This window comes from Platalea leucorodia (assembly GCF_965183815.1).
Source record: "Platalea leucorodia genome assembly, chromosome: 2".
NCBI lineage: Eukaryota > Metazoa > Chordata > Aves > Pelecaniformes > Threskiornithidae > Platalea > Platalea leucorodia.
The window spans coordinates 120,101,334-120,128,367 of record NC_138824.1 but is presented as its reverse complement, the minus strand read 5'-3'; the positions used below and the strand labels follow the sequence as shown (position 1 = coordinate 120,128,367).

Sequence of the window (27,034 nt, the reverse complement as noted above, 5' to 3'; positions counted from 1 at the left end):
GCGCATTTGTTCCAGTGTACTCACTGTAACTCAGGCAGGTGACGGAATATCACGCGGTCTTTAAATAGCCTCAGAGGCATGACGGAACGGAATCAATTTCTGGGATAATAGGAGGAAAATAAGTCCAAATATACACACACATAAATCAAGCAAGTTGGCATGCTTACATAAAAGTGCTATAAATGATGCAGTACTCTGCAGGACTCTGTCCTTTCCTACTTGCCTTTTATGTCTGTAGCTTTCCACAACTGACATTCATTTTCTCATGGCTTCCTACTGAGTCTGGCACTAGAAGTTGCTCTAAAGACAGTGTGTTGTATGAATTGATCTGGATTTATTAAAAAGGAATTAACCTATACCACAAAACGCATCCAGCCCATGACAATAACAGTAAGACCACAAACCACAAACAGTGGCACTGACACCGCTGAGGTAGCAATACACTGCAGTGCTTCTCAATCAGCTTTCCCACCAGAGGAAAAAAAAACCCAAACCAAACCCCCAAATTGCCCCAAAAGCCCAAGGGGGTATCATCTGTTATATTTACTACTACCTTAATTCCATAGCAAACCTGGTCGGGGTCTTATTCTTCAGAGACCTGAGAATGAGTCTTTTCATCTCTGGCAGTGAAGGTAACCCACAACGAAGCACGTGGAGAGAACTAAGACTTCCTCAAGAATTAGCTCCTCCACAGCTGCATCCTTTTTAAACCTAGAAAAGCTCCTCTGTTTTTTTGTTGGCTGCTAGTCTTTTGCCCTTGTGTACAGAGCCTGCTCTGTGCCCTCGGCAGGAGGTGGAGTATTTCCCCAGAGCAGGTAAGGGGCAGAAGCAAGTAGCTGGAACATGAGTCTCTTTCTCAAGTAGCAAGTTTCAACACTTCCACAGATTTTTCCACATAAGTATCTGTGCTTTATATGTTCATTACCTGCTTCCAACCTCCTGCCCTCTCACCCCCCCAGCCCAGCACAGTCCTTATATCAGGACTCAGATTTGCTCTTGTAGCAGGCCTCCCAAAGATTTCAAGAAGGATACGTTAGCACCACCATCCAAGGCTCAATGCCTCTGGCTACTTTAAAGAAGCATGGTCTGCATCATGGGAAACTTTGTTATCTGTCCTTTACTGAAACAATTCGAGTTCTGCTCTGTGTCTTTTTCCCACATCTCTTTCTTTATTTCTTACCTCTTCCTCATTGTAAATCCTGCCTATCTATCTCCTCTCTTTTCCCTGCAGTATTACCCACTTGCCCTTTTGCGGTGGGCTGACCCTGGCTGGATGCCAGGTGCCCACCAAAGCCGCTCCATCACTCCCCCTCCTCAGCTGGACGGGGGAGAGAAAATATAACAAAAGGCTTGTGGCTTGAGGTAAGGGCAGGGAGAGATCACTCACCAATTACCATCATGGGCAAAACAGACTCGACTTGGGGAAAATGAATTTAATTTATTGCCAATCAAATGAGGGTAATGAGAAAACAAAAACTAAATCTTAAAACACCTTCTCCCCACCCCTCCCCTCTTCCTGGGCTTAACTTCACTCCCGATTTCTCTACCTCCTCTCCCCGAGTGGCACAGGGGGACGGGGAATGGGGGCTGTGGTCAGTTCATCGCATATTGTCTGCCTCTCCTTCCTCCTCAGGGGGAGGACTCACACTCTTCCCCTGCTCCAGCATGGGGTCCCTCCCATGGGAGACAGTTCTCCACAAACTTGTCCAACGTGAGTCCTTCCCATGCGCTGCAGTTCTTCATGAACTGCTCCAGCGTGGGTCCCTTCCACGGGGTGCAGTCCTTCAGGAACAGACTGCTCCAGCGTGGGTCCCTCGTGGGGTCACAAGCCCTGCCAGCAAACCTGCTCCAGCCTGGGCTCCTCTCTCCACAGGTGCACAGGTCCTGCCAGGAGCCTGCTCCAGCGTGGGCTTCCCACAGGGTCACAGCCTCCTTCAGGCATCCACCTGCTCCAGCATGGAGTCCTCCACGGGCTGCAGGTGGATCTCTGCTCCAGCGTTAACCTCCATGGGCTGCAGGGGGACAGCCTGCCTCTCCATGGGCTTCACCAGGGGCTGCAGGGGAATCTCTGCTCCAGCGCCTGGAGCACCTCCTCCCCCTCCTTCTTCCCTGACCTGTGTGTCTGCAGGGTTGGTCCTCTCACATATTCTCACTCCTCTCTCCAGCTGCAGTTGCGCAGTTTTCTTAAATATGTTATCCCAGAGGTGCTACCACCACCGGTGATGGGCTTGGCCTTGGCCAGCGGTGAGTTCATCTTGGAGCTGGCTGACATCAGCTCTGTCGGACACAGGGGAAGCTTCTAGCAGCTTCCCACAGAAGCCACCCCTGTAGCCCCCTCTGCAGCCCCCCCTGCTACCAAAACCTTCCACGCAAACCCAATACACCTTTCCAGCAAGACCGACACTCCCATTCAATCTTTGATGCATCAAGTTCATCATTAAACTCAAGCATCCATAACCTGAGGAATTTCCTGAAAGCTAAGGCATTCAACGTCAAAATGTGCTGCTGAAAAGCATGCACAGAGACTTAGGAACTTGCTGCCTCAGTCTGCATTTTCACAATTTCCTTCTGAGCTAGAATATTCACTTTGAGAAAGCGCTGAATATGGCACGAAGATAAATACAGCTTTGGCACTCAGTGCACTGTGCTTTTTTGTTTGTCATTCTAATGAAGCAACACAAACCCCAGCACTTTTCTCCCAACAGAAACCATGTATTTGACAGTCCAGAAAATCCCTTTCTGTACCTTAAACACCTGTCTCAGAAATGCTACCCTGCTGTGGTAAACTGAATTAAGTATCTTGACCTGACGTTTACTGTACCTATATATTGTTTTTTTTTCCACTCCATGCTCTGCTCTCTCAAGATAAGCCACCCTTTGAACAGAGATGGGAGGAGGAAATGGAAGCGAAGGAGGATGAGACAATTCACTGGCCCTGGGAAAAGACGCTAGCTCCTGCTGGGGGCACGGGACGGGTTCTGTGCTTAAAAGCAGAAAGATGAGCACAGACCACAACAGAGCTGTCCGGAAAGAAAAGAGCTTGAAGAGCTCTCCAAGTTAACACAGGTGTTTTCTGGAAGGATCTGAAGTTCTGGCTGCTCAGCTTATCATCATAAGAAAGTCTTCGCACAGGACAGATGGCTGTATCGACCGTTTTAAAATCCTCTAATTAAATTGTAGTTTGGGTTAAGATAGCAGAAAAGTCCTTATGCTTGCCAGAAATCACAGACATTGGAAGTAAAGCAGCACAGTTATTGATCCCACTCCAGGATAACAAACATCTTCATCTCTGAGCTACAGCAAGACAGCTGCCAATTAACTGTCAGCCTCAGTGTGCTGGTGAGGGGAGCAAGGGCTATGGCCGATCTGTACAAAATAACCCTGCAGCACAGCAATATAGGATCTGTCTGACCACTGAAGAAACTAGCTCACTCTAAGAAGTATTAATTGCATCGGTGACATCTCATTACTTGGCCAGCATTTTCTAAGTTTTAAAGATTTGCATGCCCTCCTCTCCACCTCCTAATAGGAGACACCAGTGACATGCTGCTAAAGGCTCATGCATGCAGACAAGCCTCTCTGCTTTCTCCTGCTAGTGCTGTCAAGCCTCTCATATGGGGTAAGACAACCTTGCCCAACTGTCTCCCATCACATGCTTCACTGTCGTTAGAGCTTTACCTCGTGAATCAGTGCAGGAGAGATTCTCCAGCCCTGCACTGCAGCTAGGGAGGCAGGTCACGTCAGGAAAGACAGTGCTCAAAATGTAGCCTGCCCATAGCAAACTACTAGCTGTGCAGCCCAGGGCAGGAGGCCCTCACCCACCTCGGGACCAGGATGGTCAAAGCGGCACGTGTCACATCGGGAAAGCAGAGACATACAAGGATGGTACCGTAAATACTGCTTGCCACACATTAGTGAAATTCCTCATAATAGTGCTCTGCTCCTCTCCTTTGCTTCTCCAAACTTAAAATTTAACCATCTAAATCATCAGTATGACATCCGTAAAAACACTGGCATCAAAGCAAGACGTACAGGTAATATTTCATAGTTACTTTGTCAGGCTCTCTACAACCACAGGGAAATATTACTGAGTTGATACTTAAGTCATTATAAAATACAAGCCTGCTAGGTAGGGTAGAAACTCTCTTGCCCCAGGAATTTTAGAAGTCCTGGTATAATGCCCTTCCTGAAATCAGAGAATCATAGGATGGCTTGGGCTGGAAGGGACCTTAAAGAGCATCTAACTCCAGCCCTCCCGCCATGGGCAAGGACACCACCCACCAGACCAGGTTGCTCAGGGCCCTGTCCAACCTGGCCTTGAACACTGCCGGGGACGGGGTGTCCACAGCCTCTCTGGGCAACCTGTTCCAGTGCCTCACCACCCTCCGAGTAAAGAATTTTTTCCTAACATCTAATCTAAATCTCCCCTCTTTCAGTTTGAAACCATTCCTCCTTGTCTTATCGCTATCTGCCCTTATAAAGAGTCTCTCTCCCTCTTTTATATAGGCCCCCTTTAAGTATTGGAAGGCCACTATAAGGTCTCCCCGAAGCCTTCTTTTCTCCAGGCTGACCAACCCCAGCTCTCTCAGCCTGTCTTCATAGCAGAGGTGCTCCAGCCTTCTGACCATCTTTGTGACCCTCCTCTGGATCTGTTCTAAAAGGTCCACAAAAACCTGGACACATTTAGCTTTAAATGCATTAAATCGCCAGATTTGTCCTGTGCTTAAATTAGATGTTAATTAGCATTCTCAGTAAGCCATTGGAGGTCTGAACTTGCAAATATAGTAATGCTCAGGGGAAATTCAGAGCCAAGACTCCGGACACGTACCATAGATCTGTTTGCACAAAGAGAAAAAGTTACTCCAGTGTATGGAGGAAGTTGTGTGTTACTACCTCTACTCAGGAGAAGCCAACCTGCGTTCCTCATTTGATGGCATCCTTCCATCATGGCTTTAAACAATCTCACAGAGCTGCTGTTGGGTAAGAGGTGTATTCTGTATCAGAACTGACTGCAAATCATGCTGTGTATGATGCACGGCATTTATTGATTTCACTTTATAAAGGGTTTTGATATGTTTCAAGGATAGGCAGTCCTGTAAGAAGTCTTTTATATCAAGCCTTGAAAAGCACTTCAATACAGATTCATTTCTGTATAGCTTCTCTCTGGATTTCAGCATTGCCTAAGCTGAGCGGATGGACACATTAACATATAGAATTCCATTATATGATAGCAGGGAAAAAAAGTTAGCACCAAGTGGCAGCATTAGCATATGAATCACGCACAATTATACAAGTTTAACCAATGAAACAGAAACCTTTGTGAATTACAAATCGCCTCCGTCAGAGACCTTTTCTCTTGATTAAAAAAAAAAGCTGTCAATTATTTTTAGAAGAACCTCTTTGGGCTCTAGCTATGGAGAAAGAAACTCTGGGGTTTGCGTGTCAATCAAATGCGGCATGTTTGTTCAACAGTGTTATCAGTGCAAATTTTTGATGTATACCGGACGTTAATAATGTTTACAAGAAAAGCAGTAATATATCTATGCAGAAAATTCCAGCTCTTCCTTGTACTCTGCAGTTTTGTTACTGCTACTGCGTTGTAGCACAGCTCCAGGAAAACTGGTGCCAGGCAAGTCAGAAGCTGCCATCTCTATGTGATTAAATGACCCTCTGTGACCTGCCCCGTGATGTAAAGTCATGATGTGTATGTTTCAAACACAGAATAAAAGCATTCAGTAGAAAGCCGCAAACCAGAATGGTCAGCCTTTACCACAATGTTTTTTCTTCCCAAGTAGCAGCAATACCCAAGTTGTGACTGTTCAGCTAAAATGGAGAATTGTTTCCAAGAACCACAGAAAATAATTTACACTCTTCTCTCCATTTTATTATGGTGCTATAACTCCTAAAATAAAGTTTCACTTCAAGTAAAGGGTAGAGTGAGGTATAAAACCAATCCTTTATCCAGGACGCTTGGCTCACAGCAAAGATGAACAGTTTTAAGCACGCACTTAGTTATGTGCCGAGAAGAAAATAAGGTTCAGTGCACAAAGATCAAATCGCAACACTAACACCATTCCCTTGCTTGCCTCCCTTCATTTTTAAGCTTCAGGGATGCTGGTGCTTCTCCCCGCACCCCCCACGGAGGTGTGGCTACAGCATAGAATCCACCGCCCTCTGCCCACCTATACTACTCATTATCATATGCCACCTCTGTTCGGGAGGTGGAGGTAAGGTTGGAAAATGGCTTGCTCTACCTGCCTTCTCCACTTGAAGGGAATGATGGCAAGTTGCTGAACTCCATTCAGAACAGCCTTTCTTTTCAGCAGCTGCAGAGCACGGCCTAAAGAGTATTCTACGAGCTACGCAGCTTTAGCACACTTACTGCTAAACCCACGAGTAGTTTTAAAGACAGAAATGCCATCTGTTTCTGCAGGGCTCACGTAGGGGGGTAGCACCGCTGGCCGCTTTGGGGTCATTCACTCCCATCCCAGTCACAATGTCTTTGCTCCACCTGGTCATATCTGACAGAGAGAGCTGAACATACACATACACGTACATCATTGGGGATGTAGAAGGATGTGTGGTTTTTATTCATCAGTTAAATCAGCACCTGAACAGAAGTTTCTAAATAGCAATCAAATCACACGATTGCCTATCATCTTTAAATACTATGTAATTTTGTTCTTTAGATTATAAAAGGAGAAAAGCCACTCATGCAAATATTTCTGCATCCCTGGACAGTGCTACAAATAAAGTACTGACTAAGCAGCATAGCAAGAATTTATTTGCACCAATAATAGCACATAGAGTAACTCTTTCCTAAGCATCAACTATGGAAGTGGTAGCTGCATCCACACAAAAAAGAAGACAAAAAATACTCCTAAATAGTACATTTTCATAAAAGAGAAAAGCACTTTTCTTAAGTAGTCAAATAGACTCAAAATAAGAGTTATTAAGCATGGGACATGAATAGAAAGACCATAGTACCCTAGATTAGAAACAAAGCCAAAATTGCAATAATGGGATTATTCTGCTCGTTTATAAAACTGAAGTAGCAACAACAGAACTTCCTTAGAGCCGACCAGTTTTTCAGCAACGCCATAGTTCCGAGAGAACGTGAGCTTGTTAGCCAGGGAGCTTGGTGAAACGTGCCAAGAGACTTCTGTTGGGAAAACTTCCTCCCACTGAGGATGCAGCCTTCGTGCCTGACAGAGTAAAGCCGCCCACGGCACCCAACAGGGTCCATGACTGCATTTTTCAGCTATCGCGTGGAGACAGAAATTCAGACCATGTCCTGCCTTCTCCACACAGAAACTTTAACCCAAGACTGCGATGTCCAGAGAAAACACCTTAAACATATATAATATTTATTTTGGCCTCTGAGAAATGCCAAAATGTGCATGTCAATGTAGAAAAATGACTTTATAGTCTTACAGCATTTTGTGGGACAAGACAGACATTTTCGACGCACCTGTGCTCCTACTTTCTGCAAATGCTAACAAGTCACCGACAGTTTATACTACAAGGAAAGCAGCCCACACTTTGCTGCACCCAAATGCACTGCTGAGCAGGAAGCAGTAAGAAAACAATGTTTTAACAGCCGTAAATGTGGCAAGACGAGCGCTTTTATCTCCTTACCAGATATTTCTTTAAATAGAGATGCAACCACAACACTGTTAAGCTGAAAAGTTCAGTAGTTGAGTGATTCAGTTCAAATTCACTACTCCAATGCATCCATGTCCACGTTTCAAGAGTTAGCTTCACAGTCATTATTTCAAACCTTCATCTCAACCTACATGCACACTAATTAGATCTAAGCGGTCATTCAGCTGCAATGCAGAGATACCTTGGCTTATTGGTAGGTATATGCAATCACAGAGATTAATCACAGAGGCAGGCTCATGCATTTTTTTATTTCCTCATCGCTATTTGTGAGTTTGCAGACGTGCGCGCGAGCACATCCCCTGACTCCCAGTGCTGTGGTTCTCCTGCTGCCCTCTGGCAGCGGTGCCAGGGCAGGGGACCAGTGTCCCTCAGGGGTAAAATGCGGGAAGGATGCCAGAGGAGAAAACAAAGTAGTTCAAATGCTTTTTACCTGCATTGTCATGGCACAGGGAGGTGGGAGCAGACACATACACAGCAGAGTCTGACTTCTAACAAGAACCCCCAACAGGACAGCCTAGCCTAGGTCTCCAGCAGCTTTTAAAGAGCTCAGAATTTCTGTTGTGTCCAGAAGAGGGATAGGCCAAAGTCCAGTTAAGAGCCAACATGAACCATGCTGTGATAACACAGGCTTGGAGAAGCAGTGGAAGAGGCTGAGAGTTCAGCCACAGAAAAAAGCAGCCTGAGTTATGACAGTTCATTAGCGGCGATCCCAGTCATTCACTAGAGTGCAGGTGGTGTTTTGCTCAAAGCATTTTAATTCAAAATTGTATTTGGGAATACTTCACTCAAAGTAGAGCAAGTTTATCTCATTGCAGCATCGAGGACAAGCTTTTGACATTCTCCTAGCCAAACACTTAAGCTAGAAGCAATGGATGAGAAAGCCCACCATGAAGGCTAATCTGGCTAAAGAATGGACTGCAGAACTGGAATCGGCTTAATCACTTTAGCAATGAGCACAGTTGAGGAGTTGCATTTATTAGATCAGCCGTAGCGTTGTAGGAAGGGACTTACACTGTTTGGCGAGATTCTCTGCGAGGCTCCAGGCCACATACACATGCATCTGGGTTTTCTACACTAGCTTCAGCTGAGCCACGCGGACATGCTTGTGGCAGTCCTAAGCAACTTTTAAAAGCATGAGCTCAGTATTTAGGGACACTATCTTGCTCACAAATTCTTCATGCACTTTGGTCAATCAAAGTTGATAGAGTTGCAAGCTTGCTACCAGGCACAGAGTGGTGCCCGCTGACTTCACTAGGGTGTCTCACATGAGGAGTAGTTGCAGGATCAGGTCTTTGGCTGCCCAGGGGAAAATATTTGTCCACACTCTCTGTGTGAGTATGTCAAGGGGGAATTACAAAAATCCTAAAACCAGGTAAGTGGATTATAGCAACTTTAACGGGAAATTCATTCTTCTTGTGGCTATTGAAAGAAATACCACTAGAGATTACATCTCTCTCAGGGTATAGCATCTGTCTGAACAGAAAATAATATCCACTGGAGTCAATGGAAAGGCCACACTTTACTTCTGCAGCTTTTGGATGAAGTGGCATCTGTTCTGTTTTCTCTTTGCTAGTCATGCAGAGACTGCTCAGCTATCTCACAGCACACAACACAAAAAACCCACCCAAAGCTGCACAAGTGTGCAGTGTTAGCTTTCAATGGAAATTTTGACAGTGCAGAATTACCAAGATAAGAAGTTTTCTCTTTACAGTCCTTGATAATAAGGTTTTGTAGCATTCGGAAAAAAACCCCTGTGGTTTCCCCACAGGAAACCCATGATATTGCTTGTAATAGCAGCCATAATTTCAGGGGCAGTTAATGAAGTAGCATTGTGCTTAACAGTGGTTTAAGTAAAACAGCGGAATTCAGGACTTTTTGTCTACAATGCACAAATGACACTTATTATTTTTTTTATTTTATCATCAACTACAAAATTCACTGTAGGAGTCAGAAGAGCTCTCTGCAGCCTTTGAAGCTGGCTTGAAAGGCCTCACTCTTTCTGGCAGCTATTTTACGCCAACCTCGCTTCTGTAGCGTTGTTGCTCATTTATGTTCACTACACAAGGAGCACCAGGTCTGCACCTGCGATCTAAGCAGAGCGCCACGTGCTAAGCTTAAAAAAACAGTTGTTCTACTTCTCCGATATGTTTGTGAGATTAGAACCAGAGCAGACTCCACTTCAGCATAAGCTCCCCTCAAAGCATTTCTGCTGTAGTTACTTTCCCCAGCAAATCCTAGAAGATTCATGATTAAAAATATATTCCCACTTCAATCAGAAATGTCATTTACATCTCACAGGAATACCTACGCTTTTCAAGACTTTTACTACAAACAGTCTCTCTTTCATTCTTTGCACGGGGGTTTCCACTACACCACTTAGCATTGAAAATGACATCATTTTTCAAAGAAAAGTTGTAATTTGCGTAGTGATAGAGAAAGTAGGCATTTGAGGCCTGACTGTTGTCAGCTATGCAGCAGTTTATTTCCCCTTCAGGAAGCTAGAACAAATATGCATTCTGCGGTCTTAGAAAAGTACAGCTTGCTGGCAACATGCATGCATTGCAAAAATGTACTGAACTACTTGACTTCTTCAGTAAATAAGAGATGAAGGTTTATCAAGTCAAATGCATTGGAGCATTGTGCCAACTCCCTGTTAAATATGCATTTTCTCCAACTACACTTGAAAAATGTAATATTTAGTTTTAATACCCATTTTCTAAGAAACATTTAAGGCAGTCCCCAGAAATCTTTTAGTGGCATAGCAAAGACTTTCTTTGAAAACAAAGAGGAAGGATTCAAGAGGGCTTTTTGATTTCTTAGGGTGGAGGAAAAGGAAAGTACAAACTCTGAAGTGACTTTCAGGTCAATAAGGCTGAAAATTCTTTTCCCTTGAGTTTTCCAGTCATGGACAGCAAATTCGAGGCTTGGAAGGGACTGCTGGGAAACGCTAAGGATTGTTATCTTTTTAAGCAACCACAGTAAAACGTTCCATCCTGTCAAGGTTCATCCAGACCTAGAAAAGCACTTTAGATATAAAAATTCTAGTATTGGTCTTGCATCTGGAAACTTGCTGACCTCTGTTGAGGTCGGCAATATTATAATCTTCCCTTGGTCAGCCACTGCCTTAGCTCCATGCTCTGTGGCAACAGTCTGCTATCTCATCACAGAAATTAGATATAGGTATCATCTAACACGTTTGGCTGCTGCCACATGTCTCCTTACTCAAAAATGAGTGTAAACCTTCCAAGTCCATATATACCACAGATGCATAAACATACAACTTTAAGGAACTTCATGGTAAATGTGAGTTACCATTTCCTAGACCATGAGTACCTAACACAAGCACTTCTAGGATTTCTAATTATTCCATTCTGTAGATAGCACTATGCATTTTTAAGACACTCCTCCCCCCCAACATCCATCATATACTGCTTATTCTTTTTTTTTTCTCTACACTAATATCGAGCTTAGGAAGGCTCAGCTAAGCCCAAAGAAAGAAATTCAATATCCACCCTGTCCCTTCCTAAGAATGGCTTCCCTTCCAAACATAAAGTTGTCTTTCATTCCTACTTTAGGGTTCTTCTGCTTATCTTTCCCTAAAACAACAAACAAAATACTACTTTATAAGTTCTTTTTTTTTTACTTTGTCAAGTGATCTCTCAGTCAGCTTCACTCGATCATCCAAGTCTTCTGTCAAATGGTACGTTTTGTTTGACTCCATTTGAGCACAGACTTAATCCTTCATATACATCTGTGCACATCAATATTTCATAGCACTCCATTTACCTTCTCCAGGAACTCAAATAGCAAGAGCTATTCCCAGCCAAGTCAGACATCCATTTGACACAGAGTCTTATCCTGGAGACACGAGCAGCATATGCTTACCAAAGATCACATAAGTAGCTAAGCAGTCAGAGATACTTCCCCAGAATATGCACCCAGCAGTTTATCGCTCGGAGACTTTCAAAAGAAGAGGAAACGTCTTTGTACACAATAGATGTGGATGGAGTAGCATTACCTTATGCCCTGTCTTTCTAAAATGAGCCATGATTTATCCTTGTCTTTATTATCCCAAATAACAGCACTTTAAGCAGACTGCTGGCTCACTAAGTTTTTTAATGTAGCACTGATAGAAAGGACAAGAAAGAAAAGTAGGAAGTCTTTTGTATTCATGATGGATTTTAAAGCCCGCAACGAATAATTTCTTGCTATCTAACAGAGCTTTCAGTCTGTTGCAGGCTGCCCAAAAGAGCATACCAAGCTCATGTCCAATCAAACAGACTTCGCTTCTGCAGCCAGTCAAAGCTGATCCTGTACAACAATGATTTGCTACTGGAGAGCAGATTTATTAACACACCACCAGGATTACAAACCCAGAAATCCCCTGCTGCATTCTCTGTATTCACCTTTCCATTATGGCCCTAATTATCTCCAAAGGAGTTTATTCCTTGTAAGCTTCTTGTTCAGCCTGATAAGTATTTCATTCTGAATCCTCTGCAGATCTCAGATTTACTCCTCATGCTCTTAGCTGAGAAACTAAGCAACTGTCCCCATTTTTACAATACCTATCTCCCACACTCTCCAGCTTCTCACTCAATTCAGGATCCTTCTTCTTCTTGACAAGAGGCTTCCCCTTGAGATGCATACTCTCATCAGATGGCCCAAGGACTCTTCTGTTCACTTGAGCCTGCAATATGGAACTGCTAAATCCAGTCGTTATAATTGGTGAGACCTTCTCCTTCCCTAGGCTCGTGAGAAATCCTTTACTTTCAAACATGTGAATTGCAGTCTCCACTTCACAAAACTGGATCTCTTCCCTGCTTAAAGCCACAGTTTAAACTACAGATCATAGAATGCATCACTTACTGAAAGGAGCTCTAGTTCTATACCCTGGTTTCCAGTGAAACGTGATGGATCTATGCTTTTTGGTTTAACAATGAGAAATTTTGATTCTACCCATATTTATGAGTGGGGTGTCTAAATTCAGCTGCTGGCAAACACCAAAGCTATGTTCACTTTAAAATAGTGTTGTTTTTAATGCAATTTTTCATCATGATAATTACAACCTCAAAAACAGTATAAAGTGGAAGAATTCCCAGCATTTTCAGTATTTTTATATTAATTTCTTCTCATCAACTCACTTCATTATGATAAAGCTCTGAGTAGTTACGAGTCTGTTTCACCTTTAGACTCAAATGGAAGGGTATATTATATTAATCAAGACTAACCTGCTCCTTCATGTTCAAATAAGATGTTAGTCCAGTAAATTATTTCTTAAGTATCGATCTAAGGTGGTTAATATAAAAATAATATTCCAAAGTAGTAACATACCAAATAAAAATATACTGCAAAGAACATTTTCTCACATAACAGCCTTTCTCAAAGAGCAATGTTTTACATTGCTCCTTAGACTACACTTAGGGCTATTTCAATGTACGCATTCCAAAAAGACAAATGTAGTTATGCGATTCACTTTTTCTCTTAAGCAACCCTTCCTGCTTCTGCGTTATGTGTAATTGGAAATAAAACCATTTGCTCTGCAAAAAAAACCCCTCCCAAACCCTCAGAAGTTAACAGCTGCTTTGAGAGTGATCAGAGTGCAAGCTTCCTCTGGAAGAAGCTACTCCGATTCTGAGAATAAAATGGCTTCTCTACCCAGACACAGGCATGTTTCATTCAATTTTAAAGCTAAATACACACAGTAAGCCACAAGCTGATTTACCCTTTCTTTCCACAACTGTTCTGGATTGTGGGCCCAGATTCATAGACTTTAAAAGACTGGAGGAAGCATATTATGATATCCTAGCCTGACCTTCTAGAGCTGGCGATGGTATAATTTCTGCATCGGGCCTCTGAATCCTGTTTCAGCTAAACTGTAGGCTCTCTCAGCGATGGACTTTCAGACTTGGTTTAGAAACTCAAGAGATAAAGAGTCAAATAGCACTCCTAGGTGAACTAGTTCTGTAATTTAGTTTAAGAGGTATCTAAATACTTTTGTTGAATTCAAGATAACATCACAAACAGGAAGACTTAGAGTATGGGTCTCATATGAATATTACAAAAGTAGCCTTGTATCACACAAAATGGAACTAATAGTCCTGTACGTGCTCTTCTGTGGCACGTGGATACTAAATGCAAGTGCACACATAAATATTGTATTCCTCTCTTGGAGGCAAACACTGAAGGAGACCGTCAGTTTGCTAGCCTGAACCACATTTCCTGTTTGTAAGAAAGCAGGTGAAAAAAAAAAAACAAAAACTGGAGACCTTTAAGATTGACGGCAACTCTAGAGAGAGATTCATGCTGCCAGGTCCAAACCAAAAGAGCATCCAAGGTCTGCCAACATAACCTGATTTCCTCTTGGACAAAGGGGTGGGGAGTATTCCTAGAAACAACAAAACCAGGTAAGACTTATCTTTTCGGTATTATAATCGTGTAAAAAAAGGAGCAGTAAAAACATACTATCGTAGATTGCCAGTATTCCAAGAAGGTTGCTCAGGGTTCTGAAGTCAAATTATTAATAATAAACATGATGATGATGAGTCATCATCAACAGCTTAAACCTTCATTAATCAAGGTTTGTTAATGAAGACTAAGCACTGGTGTTAGTTTTGTGCTTAAAATATTTACTGTGCCGAGGGCTTTCTTATTTTACAGTGTGCTGCTTCCCTTCTGAAGAATGAAGTTGATATCTTACAAAGCAATTAGCTGTGCACTAATTAATTGCAGTTTAAGGAATCCTTTCCGGAGAATTAATCCTGTCTTAAAAGCTCACACAGGTGGAAGCATCTTTAATGTCAATTTAACATTCATCAGTCTCTTAATGGGTTTCTTTTTCTAAGGGTCATTAGTACAGAATATTATTTATCTCACCATTTAATTGGAGAGGGGGGGAAAAAAAGCTAATTTTGTCTCATCTTTGACAAATTTGCAGACTGAAACAGCAGGAAACAAATTGTTTTTGTGCTCCAGATCATCATCTTAAATCTGGTAGTGACCAAAGTAATTAATCTGTTGATACCATGGATGGCATGTCCAGTTCTTGCTAGAGAGGTATCTATATTCCCCATCTCATGTTCCTTTTCTGTAGGAAAAACTGGTAGAAGTGTGATATCTTCCTGTTGTCCTTAGTGATGGATTCTCTAAACAAAATACATTAGAACAAGACAGAATGAAACTTAGTACTTCTGCTACCTATTCTTATGCTCTTAGGAGGATAAATACCTATTTCTAGCCCTGAATTGTTAGATCTGGCCCCTTTCCCCAAAGGTCAGTACATGATTAGGTCCACTCCTTTGAGCTGCAATAACACTGAATTGCAGAAATTAATCCAGGAAAGATTAGAATGTTTTGGGCACGTTTGGTGGGGTGGGTTTTTTTGTTTTTGTTTTTTTTTGTTTGTTTGTGTGCTTCTTCCCCTCCACTCCCATCCGATTACAGTATAATGAAGCATGCAAAGAGAAAACCTAAGAACAAGTGACCAAAAGTCTGCTTATTCCCATGTCTTGTCTCTGTTGGTGGAGAAAGTTGTCAATAGATTTAAAAAGGAGAAAAAGTACAATTAACCATGTCTTTAGAAGGTCTTTTGTTTGTCCATATTTTGTTGTGTGAATATAGTACCTTCAGTTTATAGCAGTGTAAAATATAATAAGAGGAGGCGAGTAACCCCATCCCTAAAGTCAGAAAAGTAAAAATTTCATCCGGATGGAGTAAATTACCTAAGGTAGATGTTCTACTTGGATGCAACTCCAGGTTTGCCCCTCTTTCCAAATAGAAATGAAAGAACAGCAGAATAGGAATGTATCATTAATACTAGAGAGATTCTGGCACTAGGTATTCAAAATACTGTCATCTTTATAAAGGTTAAATATAGTACTTCCCCCACTCACACATCCCAACTTCTAAAAATAAAATGGGAATTGTTGTCCTTCTCATGAAACCTTTGGCTATACGATGAACCCTTTTCTTTCAGAGGAGCACATTACTTTAAGAACAACTTCAATATGATTTCTTATGAACAAAATACTATCACTCTTAGGTTTTTCCCATCACAGATAGACTATCGCAGAAAGCCCTGATGGAATTTGAGTTTATCCTATTAGAATCGTAGTGTACTGTTCCCAGGGGCCTAATTTTTCATTAGGACTTTTTTTCCAAAGACTTAACAAAACTTTTTAAAATATTCAATTTGACAGCAATTGAGTGTGAATGCCCCTGAACACACTGCTATTAGTTCTTTGGAATAAATATGTAATATTAAAAAAAAAAAATACTTGGTTTTCTTACATTTGACAGTAGATGACTTGAATGAGAATTAAAATTAGAGAATAGAATTGAAGATGCTATTTCAGAACAGACTATAATTAATCTAATACAATTCCCTTTCTCTTTATTTCTCACTCTCCATCCACGGTCACCTTATCTTTTTTTTGTCTTTAGCATAACCAGTTAGCAGTCACAGGTTGCATCTGCTATTATACATATGGCTGCACCTCGAGTACTGTGTTCAGTTTTGGGCCCCTCACTCCAAGAAGGACATGGAGGTGCTGGAGCGTGTCCAGAGAAGGGCAATGAAGCTGGTGAAGGGTCTGGAGCACAAGTCTTGTGAGGAGCGGCTGAGGGAGCTGGGGTTGTTCAGCCTGGAGAAGAGGAGGCTGAGGGGAGACCTTATTGCTCTCTACAACCTCCTGAAAGGAGGCTGTAGCGAGGTGGGGGTCGGTCTCTTCTCCCAAGTGACAAGTGATAGGACGAGAGGAAACGGCCTCAAGCTGCACCAGGGGAGGTTTAGGTTGGATATTAGGAAAAACTTCTTCACCAAAAGGGCAGTCAGGCACTGGAACAGGCTGCCCAGGGAAAGGGTTGAGTCTCCATCCCTGGAGGTATTTAAAAGATGGGTAGACGTGGTGCTTGAGGACAGGGTTTAGTGGTGGACTTGGCAGAGGTAGGTTAACGGTTGGACTCGATGATCTTAAGGGTCTTTTCCAACCTTAACGATTCTATGATTCTATGATGTAGGGACAGCAGCGTAGTTGTCTGAGGAAACAAATTGTTCTTCACACAGGTATTCAGCTTTCCTTCTACTGCTGCTGTTGTCAAAATAGTAAATCTTTAAATAATGCAGTTATAAATGTAGATAGCTAGCATATTGGCAACAATGCTAATGGTAGTATAAGAACACCTGGGAAAGAGCTGGGAGTTGTATATCTGTAAAGCTAAGATATAAAATCAAAAGAAGACATTAGAAAAGCATAGAGCGCTCAGAGCGCCACTCGTATGGCTCTGATCAAGGTCTTTACTATGGTTTTACAGGGTAAATGAAAGCTGCTCTTGTTTCTGAAACGTAAGTAGTGTTGTCTGACAAACAAATAGCTCGTATTTCAAAGAAAAACATTTAAATTGAGATACTGAAGTCACACGTGTGTTTGTATACATTCTACTGAAATACAAGCAGATGTTTACGTCAGAGTTGTGGAAAATAAATTTAAAAATAAACTAAGTAGTGTTCAGCTAGGAATAAATTTAAGTGTTGTTTTCTTAATCTCCTCACACCCATGCAGTTTTCTAAACCATGTTTAAGAAAGAGCTATAGATTGTGAGGTTTAAAGCATTGGTACCTTTTATTAGAACTCCAAGTTTCACGCCTTTTGTTTTGCTAGAATAGTTTTAAAGTCCTAGAGAAGTGGGATTGCTCAAGTACTGTAGAAGTTAAACTTGAAACGGAAAAGGGCAACAACTTTTTTCCAACCTGTAGTATTTTCCAGATAATAATTCCAATTCAAATCAGAAACTGAAACCTGAAAAACATAATTGTCATCAAGAATTTTGTTACCTCCTTCGCTTCACTTAAGGGCTGAAAATATTCAATTTGAAACTAAGAGTTTTTCTCCTACTCTGGAAACACAAGGGAAAAATAGGATTCCTGAATCAGAAAGATAAATTACGATATTCAGTATCAAGAAAAAGGTACAAACTTAGGTTCCAGCTGTACTTGAGGTATCTACTCACTCTTTTTCTTCTAATGAATCACAGGTCTGTAGTTTCTTTCACAGTTACGTGTGCTTCCCTTCTCTTAGGCCACAATACTGCTTTTACTCCCTGAAAAAAAAAAGAAGAATTTGTAGGAAAAGAAATATGAAATGAACATAAGACAAATGGAAGGGAATCACTTCAGAAAAGATAAAAGGATGGGAGAAGAAGGAAGGATGACTTATTATTCAGGCATTACATTGAGACTTAAAACTTCTTGACTTTGACATAGACTTCTTGTAGTTTTGGACAGGTTGCGTAGGATGCAAATGTTGTTGAGCGACTAATTGTAGAGTAACCAGGTTCCAAACACTGGTGGTTCTTGATGTGGCCTGATAACATCTTCTCAAGGTGAGATCTCCCTTTCTTTTATTTCCTACTCTGAAAAATTGGAATAATATATAGCCGCTTCATGGGGGTGTTGTCTCTCCTCATGAATGTCTGTATGTCATTGCAAAAAAAGTGCCTCTCAACATGAAAAGTAGTATTGCAGTGATGGAGAACCCTCAAACACCTTTGGGAGAACTCGGGTAGGAGAAAAGAAAGGAATGGAAACCGGATGTTTAGTTTAAAAGGAAGGATAAATGGCCACTGGAAGCAGCACGTGCAAAAACCAGTTACAAGTCTGTCAGAAAGTTACAGCGTATTTGCTCTGGTTTGTTCCTTTGAAAAGAGCGTTCTGACCAGGAGGGAAACCTGCATCATAGAAGCCCATGTGACTTGTGATGTTTTACTACCAAGGACTATCTTATCTTGCTTCATCATCATAAAAACTTCTGTGGCTTGGAATAAAACACGACTAAAAGAGCTTTTGCAACACCAGTAGAATTAGGGAGCAAAACCCATAAGGGGTAGTTCCTGAGGCGAGTGGAGCCGCTCAGCCAAGGAACAAAACTCCGTCTTCTCAGCAGGAGCAAACGCATTGACTGCCCCCCCGGCTGGCAACATGGCAATATGTATTCCTGTACTCCTTTACCTCAGTTTTCCTTTAAGAAGCAAAGAAAATGTCAGCCTCCTGAAGGAATCCTGCTACATCGAAACCAAACAAGAGCATTATGGACCTGCTCAAATCTCACTCGGACAGTATCATCCAATCTCTCCCCATGACTGCTCTGCTCTGGTTTGACTTTTTTATGTGGTATTGGTGGAGTTCGTTAGTTGTTTGGACGAGGCTTTATTTCAAACACTCCAAATCTAGAAGAACATGAAACATGCCTCTGGGGAAAGTGAAAAATCTAGATTCAAACTCCTTTCATTCATGTATTTGGCTTAGCGTTTCCTCTGTTAAGGAAGGGTTTCACAGGCCATTTGCAGCACTGCTGATGCTTTTGGCCGTTAGACTGTCACAAATAGGCTATTTTCTTCAGCATGGTTTGCGATGGAAAATTTGCATGAGCCAGGTTAATCGACGAATTAATTAAATGGCAAAATACATTTGGTGTGTGTGGGTTCCTTCCTGTGTTCCCACCAGGAGCCCGAGGAGAGGCAAGTTCGGTGCAGAGGGAGGCTTTGTTCAGCTAAGCTGAGCCACCTTTTGCCAAGGGATCCGTCAGGAGCGGCTCGGGTCTTTCTCTGCAGTAGTTCTGGGGGGGTTCACCGGTTCCCAGCTACTGCTCATCCTTTGCCACTACATCCTCTGCTTTCTCAGGAAGGAGAGCAAGGATATGAGTAAAGTAAGTCGTTTTAATAGGAGATGCAAGAAAACATAACCAATCTTTGAAATTTGTTGTAGGGATTGTTATAACCTGATGTTCTTAGCTATTGTTCAGAGACATTTCCAGTGAAGTCACTTGTTTTGACTTAATTAATCTTCAGAACTACATTCATGAACTCTAGAATTTAGCCAAAAATTTACAGCAAATAGTAAGTTAAAGACAATTACAAAAATAATTTTGAAGTTATTCACTAAAATGACTTTTTTCTTTAGCAATTTCTGATTTTTACTGCATTTTACAGGTAAAGCAATAGCCCAACCTTTGGCTGAATTGCTATAAAACGGTAGTTCTGCTAACAGTTTATTGACATTGCTTTCTTATTATTTAGCATCTGGTTTTGATATTAATTATTTAGCTTGTATAGCAATGGCTGTCACAGAGTAAACAACAAAATAGGAGCTTGCATTACAGAAAGCAAAAATCAACCAGCCACAAAGAATGCAGTAAAACTGTTAGACAACACAAACTAAAACTTATTTTCTTTCAGTTACAGAAATGGACTGCCATTTTTCTGTGTGGGGAGTTTTGGCCTTTCTGAGTTTGGCCCTGGTTGTTTCATTGATACTGAATATTTCACACTATACAAAAAAGAAGCAAGGTAAGTAATGTTGTCTCTCTGTAAGGAATGGAGTTTGAGTGTTTGAAGGGTCTGAAAAGAACGCTATCGCTGCTGGGAGAGTTCAAGCCAACAAATTGATTCTTTTGAATCTTAAAGTTATCTTTTGGCAAGAATGATTCCAGGTGAGAGGATGTAACTTTTAAAAGTTTTTAGGAGAGTCAGGTATGATTACAGAATGATTGCTAGCTGCCCAATCCGCTGCTAAAAACAACCACCTAAATCCATTCTCTGAAGACAAACCAACAGAACATGTACAAGGTGAAGAATTTAGTTCTGGTTAAATTTTTAATTTTTAAAGTATATTTTTAACATCTGTAATTGCCTTTTTTAAACTGTACTTTTCATGTAACTGGTTATCATTTGTACTTTAATTTAAAAATTATTTTAAGTAGCTGCACTAATACAAAATATATTTGAGAAAATTTTCTGCTCCCAAAATTCTTGAATGCTTATTTGAATTTCAGATTTCATACACATTTTATGCTTATTCAGTTTATTTTGAAAAAAAAGTTCTAATTGCTTTTCATCATGGGATCCTAATGTAGCTCCTAAACCAATGTGTCACTCACAATAAAGCACTGGTTTGTTTAATTTATGTTAGAGGGTGACTACAGTCATACTCTGGTTTTGGTTAAAATTAACTATGACTTTTTTAACAGAATTGATGATGCCAGTGCAACCTCTCTTATGCACACAATTCTGTAGTTATTAAGTTGTACAGTCCTCACCACCCCCATTCAGGGAAAAAAAGCCTTTACACAGGGAGAACTGCAGCTGTGCTATACGCGTACGGGTGGGCAGGCACACACTGGTGGATTCAGCTACGTTAAACACATGTACATATGTGATCTACATAAACAGAAGGCCTATGCTTACAACCTGAACTCACCAAGTATAAGAGAGTTAGCTTATTACAGGATATTAAAAGAGCTGCTGAGCATTGTGTGATGGGGGGTGCCTTTTCGGTTTATTTTGTCTTTTGGTGCTAGTAGGCAGATATTTCTACAATGAAAACTCACAGTCATTTACAAAACTATCCTTGAGCAAAGTTTCGGTCAGATTGGCTGATGCTGCATTGTTCATGGAATCGGAGCTTACCGTGGTGAATTCTGGAGTCCTGGAGCAGAGGAGAGAAAGTCAGGCCTTCCTGAGTTATTAATCAAGCTCTAGCAATAAATCTCTTTGTAATACAAAGCAAACCTTGTAAATCAAGCACATGATGCACCTCCTTAGGCAGAGAAAAAGGTGAGGTAGAAGCAGAAGGAGGAGGAAACAAGGAATGTGTTACAATACATTTTTTGGGTCTTGTAAACAAACGTAGATTTTGAAGCCACAGCACAGACTCATAACACAAGCATTTCTCATATTAGTCAAAAATATTTGAGAAAAGCAGGGGGACAACTGAAGGTCCCGAGAGCCAAGAGCTTTCAGTTTTACTCTCAGTTAAGATAATTATCTGAAGTGTTCTGAAATAGTACATTTCATTGTCTCTTCACTTAATTTTTTTTAACAAATTTTCCAGCTAAAATGTATAAAGACTATGAAGACAACAATCCAAGGTAAGTTGGATTAAAAAAGTTTCTTTCTGGCAAGGGTGAAATAAGCAATAAATAATAACAGATGGCTTTGGAGGGATGCCATAGGGGAAAATCCAATATCCCATGCAGCCTGCCTGGAAATGTCAGAGAGCAGGTTGGTTGTGGAAAAAAAGTTTTCCAAAGAAAAAAGGAAAAAAATTTACGTGGGAGAGATGCACTCCAGTCATTTTATCAACAATGAAATAATTGCATGCTAATATGACAATTTTATATCCTGAAGGAAGTGCAAGATGTTGAGCTAAACCACTACTTACTATCACTCAAACTCAATAAATCTATAATAATTAAAAACAACTCTCAGAAAACAAGGATAAATTATAGTCTGATATTTAATACACTTGTGGAGCAATAATTTATATGTACTCACATTTCATACCTTTCTTTTACACATGATGTTCAAAAGCAATAAACCGGAGCCTGTTTACAGCTGCTGGAGAGCTCATGATCTGTTACAAGTCTGTTTCTCTTAATACATAAAACATCTCCCCAAAAAACTCATTTAGTGCTTTAGCTTGTATTGCAAACTGGTCTCAGAGGACATGAACTGGCTTCCTTTCAGTGATCATTAATATTTCTAGAACTGTATCAAACAGTAGCTTAGTAGTCTTGAGATTAGCTTTATACTTAGCTAAGTTAGAGGAAAGAAGACTTCAGTTCTTGGATAGATAACAAATCTCTCTTCAGAATACAGACATTGTAATTCCTTCTCCTTCTGCAAAACTGGCATTTCCCCCCCCCCCCCCCCAATATTTTTGGTCTTGTTTTTTAGATCACATACAATTTGCTATTGCTATATGTGTGTAAAATGTTTAGAGTAGAATAGTGTTGTCCTAAATAAAGCATATGCTGTGAATTAAAAGTATTTTTCCTTTCCTCTTCTAGCTATGATGACTATTACACAGAAGATGACCCAGTTTATGGCAATCTCAATCAAGATGTTTTAGGTAAGCTTCACTTTAAGAACACGTGTCTGGTCAGAGGCTATAATAAATGTGTGGTTAGAAGCTGACTGACCAACAGTTTCTGTGTTTCTCAAACAGCAAACTTGAGAATCTGTCCCTTTTCAATTGCTGTATTAATACCTACTTGGGATAGAACTGCAAGCCATCATACTGCACTACTATTTGTAAGACCAGATCTCATACTGTATTTGACTTTTTACTGTCCAAATGGTCCTGTTCAGCCAAATATCTCACAAAACAACAGCTTTTCTACACGTAAAGCTGCGCCAATTGAAATAACAGCTTGATCCACGTGTGTTAAAGCAAACTAAGACACATATTACTGCCCAAAGTCAACGCTCCCGCAGAAGCTGGCAGAAACAGATGCATACCAGTTCTCTGCTGTGGCTATACACAGATCATCAGCGATGTGGACAAATATGCTGAAACAAGCCCAGTGGCTGAATGGCGGGCAGACGTAGCTTGTCTCTGCTTTACTGGGCTGAAGTTAATAATCCTTGGCTGAGAGATACCACATTCCATGCAGTAACATCATATAACTGCAGCTGGAGCTAGATATGCTGAGGGTATGCTTCTCAAAGCCCTTACGGTGTTAAAGTAGTATTTAAGTAACACGAACACAACGTTTTTGCTAGCCTTATTTGGGATTAAGCAAAACTGAACTAAAGTATTTGAACTGCGGGAAAAAAAAACCAAACCCAACTTCTTCATATAGGGTTTGCATAAATTTAACTAAGCCAACACTCAAATGTATTGACACTACAAAAGCCTGAAAACTGTAAGGAAGGAATCTGTTTTACTGGTGGCTAAAATAAGAAAAAAACTTGCACCAAATTTACAGAACACTGAAAGCAGAGTTGGGAATAGAATTTAATCACCAGCTGCTGCACTCACAGCCTCTTCCTCAGCCAAAGCAAAGATTGCCTATACTGAAAAATACATAAGTATGTGGTTACCCGCTAATTGCAAGATGTCCTCCTAGCAGCCTAAAAGGATGCCCACTTAGTGACTAGTGAGAAACTTCCCATCCATATGAACAGAAAATTATTTTCATTTTCACAGTATGTGTGTCTGAATGTCTTAGCTTTTGCCCCTCTATTTATAGAGGAAGAGATCTGTGTGTGATTTCAAAACAAAACAAACTTCTACCAAAGTAAATTGGGGGGAGTTAGTTCTGTAACAGGGAGGATCTGTTGATCTGATCTTTTAGGACTCAGTAGTGTGCCTTAACTAAAACATTTTTCTACTTTGATAAATTATAGAGGAATGTTGTTACGAGCAGATGAAGTCCCAGCCTCAAAGGCCAGTTAACCAACTACAGGTACCTTTAATTTTAATTCTGGATTTCTGAATTAGGGTAATGTGGTCTGTCTCAGAGTTCTTGTGTTTATCCCATGACAATATACAACAAAAATCTTCACACTGCTCACCACAAAAATTACCATGCATTACTGTCTCAGTTCATCAGGGAATTTAAGCACAGACTTGACCCTTCGTTCAATCTGGGTCATTAATGAGGGAGCAGAAGAATTATAGACAGCTCATTTCCATCCATATGGCATGATAAAGCTCAGTCACAGGCATGCAGATCAGGCTGAATTAAGCCTGCGTCTACTGCTATGGCTTATGTAAAGAATTAATTTTATTTATTTTGGACATCAACCAAGTGAAAACACAAGCTGTGTCACATGATAATCATGAGTTTGACTGGCCCTCTCCTGCCCAGCACAAAATCTATATGCCTTAATGAATGAAAGAAGACTTTTTCTATTGATTTGTATTGAGATACTTGGATGCCTAAAAGCATGCAAGCTTCATCTGAAATTTGTCTGTATTTGAAGCATTCCTAGCATCAATTTCCTGAGTTGATTTCGAGGTATTTTGTAAGAAGCGATTTCCAGCCTCTCTCAGGATACTTCCAGGGGGTAGAAATATCTTTTTATTTAGACATTTGTTTTCATTAACTTCACGGAAACAGAATAATCTGTGAAAATTCCAATGTCAAAAGTGTTTGACTATTTGGCTTGAAAAACACAGAGAGAGGCAGGGGAAAGACATACAAAGCACACCTTTTGCACTGGTTTATATATAACTGGAGATTATATATACAGACAAGAATCATCTATCTTTGGTTTTCTGCACAGAGAAAGCCTGTGAAAAATGTTGTTGCTAACAACTGGATTCTGATTTAAAAGAAAAAAAGTGGGAAGAAAAACAAATCAAATAATGTCTTGCATCCCAAAGAACTCAGACTGATTATATAAGCTACGCTCATTCCCATAGAGAATCATTCCAAGACCTTGATGAATTTTTCCTTACTGCCACTATCCTAAGAGCATGAGTCATTTACCATTAGGTTATGTCGGTCTGTTTTCTGTGCTGCCACATCTTAATCATTTGTACTTTTAATTAGTTCGTTTACAGCTAGTTTGGGTAAACTTCAGGCACTAGTATGATTACAGTGTAGATGTACTCAAAGTCTTAGACGTAATTTTAAAGCAAGCATAATTACCGAATGTTAAATATACAGTGCATTTCCTTCTAGGTGGAGTCTGCCAATCAGATGTGTTATGCCTCACTTGACCACAGCGTCAAGGGAAAACGCAGAAAACCAAGAAGAAAGACAGACCCTTCATTAGAGGAGGATGAAGAAGAAAGATCATCTAACCCCACCGTGGCTTCCAAAGTTAGCATTTACCTCAATAGCGAGCAGCTGGCTGCTGAAAACACGGCGAACGTAGAAGCCATTCATGATGATCCCATCAGATTAATGGGTTTGATTCATACTACCAAAGGCGAGAACATTTGAAGTGGCTTCACGAACCAAATACATCATCATAAAATGAGATCTGCTTGTTCATTCTGGAGGAACAGTGAATGATCAGAGGTAATATCCTGGCAAACTGACATACCAAACAATGGGATAAAACGGGTAAGCTGTGTTCCAAAGTGTCTTCCAAGCACATTTACGGACTAAGGAAGCAATAAGATCCAGACTGCCACTGTGAAGGGCCTGCCCTTCTGAAGACATTTTGAAAGGGAGTTGTAGAAGCTGGTATCTCAGCATCCACACGGTATTGATTCCTGTAAAAAGTAATGCTTTGTTTCAAACAACCATCAACTTTCAAACAGTCCCAAAAGACCCACTCTGTTGTCTGTAGAGCTCTAGCAGAGTATAACTATTCCTCTATAGAGATTTTAACAGTACTTTTGGAAGGAAATTGTGTTTCATACTTGCACAGTTAATGATTTGGTTGTTTTCCCAATTAAAAACTGATCTGCTGTTCAACAGTGTGTACTTTCCCACTATGACTGGTCTATGGCAATAACATGATATATCTAAAGCTAATTTGAGAATAATTTAACAGCTTGTTTAAAGAAGTAATTGCACATCTCGCAAGATTTAACAATATCCTTATATATCTTTAGTTTTCTCCTGTGAGCAATGCCAGACTACAGCTCAAACCTCAGCTCCTCTACTAACGTAATGTTGTAACCAGCCGTATTCAAGAGTCCACAAAGATGCCGGCAGATGATCTGTAACAATAAATCTCCTAGGGAGGATTTTTTCCTTCTAATATTCTATATGATGTTTAAATTCCTGTTGGGTTTTACATTGCCATTGTTACCAACTATTTTACAAAAGTAGAAACAGCTTTTAATTTCCCCAAACAATTAATATACTGTGTGCACATTCATCTTAAGACTTTAAACTCATCAGATGGTACACTTTTATAGAGTGGGGATTTATTTTTATATTCAGGGAGTCAATAAGTCAATAGCAGGGAACAGCAAGGGATGTTGATATAATAGGCCTACCTGTAGGTGTTGGACAGTTCTGTCATCTCAAAAAAAGGATATTAGTGCCTTGAAAATCCACACAGAGCACGGTGTCAAGGAGCTTGGAACTCACAAGCACATAGAGAGTCCTGCAAGTGTTTCAGGTCCTGAAGGAGATAGCCCTGAAAGCAGTTACAAAAACCAAACCAAACAAAAAGCCCATAGTACAGAGAGCCACCATCTCTTCTAAAAGCAGAAGTGGATGCCGAGAGATGGGACAAATTTATGAAGGGGGAAAAAAAAAAAAAATCAATGTAAAAGAAACAGTTCTTTGACAGCCTGGTTCATGTTTCCTTTGGCTCATGGTTAATGAGCCTCTTTAGCATGTTTTAACTTCTACGCTAGACCAAAAGGAAGGGGCCAACCCCTGCAGCCAAAGCTGCCCAGTGTCACTGTGCTATCACAGTCTTAGACCAACTATCATTGGATAAGCAAAAACAAATACTGTTGAAGAATCGATAAAAACCACTTTAATGAGAACTATATTAAATGACGACCCTGAGTAAGACCCTAAGGGGGGAAAGGAGGAAGGCAAATCCAAAGCCAAAGATCCAAAGCTAAACACCTAGATATCAGTGCATGAAGTACTAACTTAATTTGATTAGATTG

General features: G+C 40.8%; 1 protein-coding gene across 2 annotated transcripts; it reads left to right on the top strand.

Moving 5' to 3' along the window:
- The first annotated feature begins 13,983 nt into the window (after positions 1–13,983).
- TRAT1 (T cell receptor associated transmembrane adaptor 1) lies at positions 13,984–25,766 on the top strand. 2 transcript variants are annotated; one of them, XM_082303960.1, is made up of 7 exons: positions 13,984–14,069; positions 17,935–18,042; positions 19,894–20,004; positions 21,548–21,584; positions 22,506–22,567; positions 23,848–23,906; positions 25,131–25,766. In XM_082303960.1, exons 3-7 carry the CDS (start codon positions 19,902–19,904, stop codon positions 25,392–25,394), a joined length of 525 nt encoding a protein of 174 aa, XP_082160086.1. In that variant the 5' UTR covers positions 13,984–14,069; positions 17,935–18,042; positions 19,894–19,901; the 3' UTR covers positions 25,395–25,766. The 2 variants fall into 2 exon arrangements, with proteins under 2 accessions (XP_082160086.1, XP_082160087.1); XM_082303961.1 differs by lacking the exon at positions 17,935–18,042 and having other exon boundaries at positions 13,990–14,069.
- Positions 25,767–27,034: the final 1,268 nt, after the last annotated feature.